A 6481-nucleotide genomic window follows, 5' to 3' on the forward strand; every position below is an offset into this window, starting at 1 on the left:
ACACATATATATATATATATGCGCAAAGGCTACTTTGAGGACATGAAAAGGAAAATGGCGGAATCGGCCGGGAGATCATATATATGCTATATAAAAATAATATCGTTTTCGATTTTGAATGATTTCTTGAGTTTTTTTGAGATTTCTCACCAATTGTATACTATGAGATATTTTAGCATATGCATAATTTGAGACCGTACATAATTATATAAATGATGACTGCTATGGGGACTGTATATCCTATGTATCATAGATTTTGGGGACATCCATAATACGGTGATTCTGAGGACATTCGTTTAATAATGATTTCGGGTACCGATGCTAATGTACAACGATATTTTTTATCGTTAATAATAGTCTCTAATTAGGTTGGTATTCTATTAGAAAAATATTTTTTTTCACACTAAGATTGAACAGGAACATGTACCTACGGGAACATTTATCGAATGACAACTTCATGTACTGGGGAACTTATTCAATGGCATTGAAGAAGACTTTTCCCATTGATATACCAATGATAAGGACACATGTATCAGTGCATGTCCTGAAAAATTTCCCAATCTGCGGAAAAAGCTAATAATGTGAAAAAAATATTTCTGATTTGCCTTATGCAAAAAAACTTTCTGTAACGATTGCATAGAAGTGTTGACTACACTATTTTCTCCTGTTCAATTTTAATTCGTGGCCAGGAAATTCTTCATACTGCAATCAATTTATTCCATCTTCACCGCGACCATCTGCAGAATGCACCAAATCTAACGTACTCTTTTTCGGAATCAGCTTCGAAATACTCAAACAAAATTGAGTTATGATGTGGCTAATGTCAAATATTGCGGGGTTAATGATCGAATAAATTAATAGAAATTTCTCGTGGCAATTTGAGTAAAATGTTCTCATTATATTACTATCTCTCTCATACTACGATAAAATGAATGCTTCGAAAATTGTCAAAAATGGAAAATGAAATGAATGTCGATATTATTTATTTCGGCCAAAAACTTGAAAATTGAAGTGTTATTATGGGGATATTTATGAGATGAGGACTTTGAGGACTCAAAAACTTACATACCGGTGAATAAGAGGACACTATTTAATTGTATGCATATCATGAGGACACCCACCTGACAGTGGTCATAGGAATGTGGGCAAATATGGAATGGAATTTATATCTTCAAAAAGATTCATCGTATGATGATTTTGAGGACTCAAAAAATTGCATAATGGTGGTTGTGGGAACACTGTTCTTGGAGATGTGCTCTATGAGGACATTCATATAACAATAACTTTGGAGGTCGATAAAATTTAAAATCTTCTTCGTGAATGCTTCGTACATTTGTAATAGGATAAAAACATCAAACTATTAAAAGTGATTTTCAATCATTTATTTTTCAAATGTATCTTTAATACAAATGATATGAACACAAACTTCTTCTCCAATTGAGGAATTCTGAACTGAGGAACTCTTTAAGCACGGACATCAAACAAAAATAATCACAAAACAAAATATTAAAGAAATTGTACTTTAACATCCATAACGAACTAATAGTAATTAACGAATCGTCCTATTTCGAAGAATTTTCGTCGTGGAAATTAAACTCACAGAAATAACCAATACTACTTTTTGGACATTTTTCATTTTGCGGGAGCTACGCCCTTATTTGTAGGTCCACTTTAAACGCCTTTTACGATCGATGAGTTATGTACTGTCCGGATTTAAAAAATAAAAAAAAAGATCCCAGTGAAAAAAAAAGTTACATCTTCTTAGATAAATAAACCCTGCGAGTTATTAGAGCCTTCAAACACGAACACTTAACTGAATAGGATTTTTTTCCATTTAATACTGAACAAACATAAAATGATCAAAAACAATTATTTTCATAAGAAAAAAAATACTGTTACTTTTAGCAAAATCTTTTTAGAAAAAAAACAACAAACTCTGGCAGAAAAGCTAAGCTGCTTCATTGTCCTAGTATTAACTTCCTCTTTTTAATGTTTAGAAAATTCTGACTCTTTTTCTCATTATTACCATTAAAAATACTAATAATTAAAATGTTCAACATATTCCGAGGAACACACTCTGTTTATCATAATGTTTACAACATAGATAATCTCTCTTCACAACGATTAAATAGCATTGATAACGATAATAAACGCAGTGATAATCACATAAAAGAAAGCAACCAAAATATTTCGTTACAGCGTTTAAATAAAAAATATTCTCTTCACAATGGAATTTTCCTTTTCTTTGCAGTCAAAACTCCGAAGAAAAACCAACACCGCAAAATATTATCGAAAAAAAATCTACAAACCCTCTAATCTTAATTTCGTCTCATTAATGTGCAGAAAATTCAGCCTCTTTTTTTCTCATCATTATCATTAAGAATACTGATAATTAAAATATTTAACGTATCCTGAGGAATAAACTCTGCATATTATAATCTGTTCAACATTGATATTCTTTCTTGACAACGTTTAAATATCATTTCTAATGATAATAAATGTATTCATAATTATATAAAGGAAAGAAACTAGAATATTTCATTGAAATATTTAAATAAAAAACATTTTCTTTGGAATAGAATTTTCCCCTCACTTATTTACCATCAGAATATTATAGTTTTTTGGAGTCATTTTACTGTATGCATAGCATCATTCTTATTCTCTTTCCATCTAGAATCAAAATGATGTCTCTTATAGTTCTATTCATAGTAAAAAGAAACCCTCTGAGATCATGAAAACTCCATGAAACGAATTCTAAAAAACAGAAGAATCCATTGATCATTGATCAAAATACTTTGTGTACTCCTAATTGGACACTTCAAGCAATCCTCCTTGGGCACCTTAAAATTATTAAGTCTGTCTTACTCAGAATTCTCCCAATCAACAAAATTAACTTCAACCAATGGATTTTCCTCATCAATTAAAGATACAACTCTTCCCCTGTACCTGCTCTGATCATTGAGATAATCTGCACAGCAGGAAGTCCTAGTCTTATATTCCTCAGGTTATGGCTGTTCCTCAGCCTCCTCATTCATATTTTTTTATGTATACTGATATTGAGTATACATAAAAATAGAATAAAATATCAAAAATATTATTGTTTAACTTAAAAAATTTGAACTAGAATATTCAATACCACAAATGAGTAGAAGTAATCAACATTAGGATGACTCGCGTTCAAAGTTTCTTATCATAAAAAATACATTCATTGAAAAAAAGAAAAATTACTTTTTGGATAATTTCTTATTTTGCGTGTGGAGCCACGTCCTCATCTGAGCAACTGTGCGTCCACTCAAAACGCTGTTACCGTCGATGAGATCTTGCATCTCTCTTCCTGAGGGGATTTTTCCATGAGATAGATGCCCCTGGAAGGCGGATAGAACACAGTTACGAGCAGTCTCGTTCCAACGTCTTGGAGTAGGAGCCTCAAAGTCTGAAGAGGTCGATCTATTCTTCAGTGCGCTGAATCTGTTGCTTGAAGTACTTGGTTCACCAGGTGTGCCGCCTGTTGAAATACTTGCTCCAAACTTGACCTGCGATTTTGACCTACATTCTTCATGGTCGTCACCTACATCAGACTCGTCGGAGTCACTATCGCAACCTTGAGCAGTTTTCAACAGTTTTGAAATTTTTACAATGTCGGTTTGTAGCACAGGTTGACGATAGATTTCCTTGTGAATCTTTTGCGAGTGGCCCATGAAATTAGCCAAATCTGCTACTTGGCTTTCCGAGAGGTTCAGGTCAACACATTTGGTAGCAATATGCTTCCGCAACTGGGTTCCTCGTAGAGCGTGAGCAATTTGTGCTCCGCACTTCACCGATGCTTCTCTCATTATGTCGCATGCTCAAAGGTATCGAGGGCGGTCTTTGTCATTGGAGGGCAGTGCAAATAGATAAGTGTTCTTTTCTGGGATGCACGCATCGCTCCGATGCTTAATTAGGAGATTTAAGCAATCTAGGACCTCACTATCTAAGAGAACCGGTATACCACGCCCAAGTTTCCCTCGAATCTCAAATCTCACGTACCTCCTGGCGAGTCGGCGTCCCTCCTCACTGAGGGTATCGTACATCTCTTTATCTTTGTCCATATCCAGCCCACGATAACTGTTAAAATCTTCCAGATAAAGGCGTTCGATTTCGCCAGGTCTTCGTCGATTAAATATCTGAAGTGATAAGAGGGTTACTTCCGCAAGTGCCTTCCAGGCTTCAAATGAGAATTTCTCATTCAATTGAGAGAAATACTTGGCACGCTCAGATTTCACATACGTATGCAGCTTTTTGATATCATCGGTGGTCGGTAGAACTGTAACTTTACGTCGATTAGTTTGCGTTTGTGTCTCAGTAACTACTCTATTTATGCTCGTGCCGTAATCCTCAACCATCAATTTCAGAAAATCTTCAACCTTTCTCTGCTCATGTGCCTGTTCCCTCTTAATATATTCTGAACGTAATATTTCTCCAGTTTTCTTCAGCAGTGTACCGAGGCTAAAAGCTGTTGCTGGGTGTGCGAATATATTTTTCTCAAGATCAAATCCGGCTACTACTCTCACAGTATCAATAGTTGCATCATAGAAACGAGGCTGATACACATCGGAAAGGGTAGAGATACGCTTGTCACGTCGTTTAATGGCCAGAACAAAGCGTCCAAGCAGCCTTATCTTCGCGCGGACCATCTGATACTGGTGTTGACACGTTCCATATTTTTCGCACTGTTTGTTTGCATAAATAATCACCAATTCATCGTAACGAATACTGCGAACGACATCATCTTCTCGTAAATATGGAAAAATATATGTTCTCACTGCCATACTAGCTCGTGGATGTATTCGCCCAGCAACTTTCCTACCTTTAACTAAAATGATTCTTTCATTTTTCCCAGAGCGTTGAGTACATTTTTTCCAATGATGACGGAGAACAGATCTAGTATACTGCCCCTTACAGTATCCACAGCGAAGAAAGTCTTCGGCCTTTTTCTTCATCTTTTCATTGGGTCTTCTGCAGACAATTAGCGTACCTTTATTGAAACGTCGATCGGTGTTGTAAAGATGATCACCTCTTTTCCTAATAGTTGCAATGATAGATTGTCTCTCTTTGTTTTTTGGTGGTAACAAAATAAATTTCCTGACCTCACTCTCCTTACCGTGGACTAGCTCTAAATGTCGTGCCAACTTAGACTGGAACTTCTGGCAGTATAAACAAAAGTGCCTTTTAACCTTTGAAGAAACCCCGTCCACGAGGAGATCCCTATCATCGGGAGCCGAAGCGTGTTCATTATTACCGACGGTGATATTAAGCGATTCCTCGTGCTTCTTGGTCTCCTTTTTCCCTTCAACCGTATTCTCACGGTGATCACTATTTGTCGATAAAGAGTCATCGGAATCCGATTGTGTCACTTCTTCATTGCTCAATTGATAGTCTTCATCGCTTCCTGTGGTTCCTTCCTCACTTTCCGAAGAATGCTCAGCATCGCTTTCAGCTTCTGATTGGAAGTTAGAACTTCGTTGGCAAAGAATTTCGTTGTCAGCCAACACCGCGCCAACATCGACATGATGACGATTACGATTTTTCATTGCTAAAAATTTTGTAATACGTGGAAAATTGACATTTTTCTCTTCAATTTTCGTCGGTTTCGCTCCCCTTACTGAGGTTTTTACAGGTGTAGAAAAGTCTGAAGAGATTGAGGTGGGCGTTTCTTGTCTTTTTTGTGTGACACCCGCAGATTTATTCCCTTTTTCATCAAGCTTTCTCGGCTTTTCTTCTTCACTTTTGGGATTGGAAGTGGAGTCTTCACCTGCAGACGGGGCTGAAGTGGGCATTGCTTCTTTATTTGGGGTGTGGTCATCAGATATTTTTATATTTTCTTTATTGTTTTTTAAAGGGTCAATTTCCGTTAATGAATCATCTGGATGAACTGCTTCTTTCTGCAACTCCGTAGTGAGTCTGTCAAACCATGAATCAGAGAAAATTATTTTTCGTGCACATGATTTTATGTCAATATTTTCGTGATTCAAGACAGGCAAACTCAACTCAGCGAACACTTGTTCTCTCTCTTCCTCGTCAATATGTATACTTTTCGCGTCTTGAGAGATATTCTATTCCTGTGACGTCGATTCCTGCGTGCATTCCTCGAAAATATGTATCTGACCAGGGATGGCAGTCTCTTTTGGTGGCAAAATTTTCCGTGTGATTTCTGAGGGTGCCATTTGCAGTGTAGTTCATATTTTGTTACCGTTAACATCTTCAGGATCTGGTGGTGTAATTTCGTTGAGGTGCAGATAGTCTTTTTGGGACTTCACTCCATTTTTAATGCTATTGTCGTCCTCTTTTGTGGCTATGCTCTGCACATCGCCATCCAATGATGGTGAGACAAGTTCTTCATTGTGAGAAAAATCCAATGGTGTACTGCTCCCTTTGATATTGGCATCAATGATAAATGAAGGAGTTTCATTAAGAACTGTGTGCTCGGTGCCCGATTCATGGC

The 6481-nt window shown here is 36.6% G+C and overlaps 1 protein-coding gene across 1 annotated transcript; it reads right to left on the minus strand.

Moving 5' to 3' along the window:
• Positions 1 to 3845: 3845 nt before the first annotated feature.
• LOC107047092 lies at positions 3846 to 5570 on the minus strand. The gene has a single exon (XM_015269823.1). It carries the CDS (start codon positions 5568 to 5570, stop codon positions 3846 to 3848), a length of 1725 nt encoding a protein of 574 aa, XP_015125309.1.
• Positions 5571 to 6481: the final 911 nt, after the last annotated feature.

This window comes from Diachasma alloeum, unplaced genomic scaffold, assembly GCF_001412515.2.
Source record: "Diachasma alloeum isolate Michigan unplaced genomic scaffold, Dall2.0 Dall_scaffold_19842, whole genome shotgun sequence".
NCBI classification, from domain to species: Eukaryota; Metazoa; Arthropoda; class Insecta; order Hymenoptera; family Braconidae; genus Diachasma; species Diachasma alloeum.

Excerpts from the sequence above, each read along its gene's own strand:
- LOC107047092 (XM_015269823.1), bottom strand. The coding sequence starts at position 5,570 with ATGAAAAATCGTAATCGTCATCATGTCGATGTTGGCGCGGTGTTGGCT.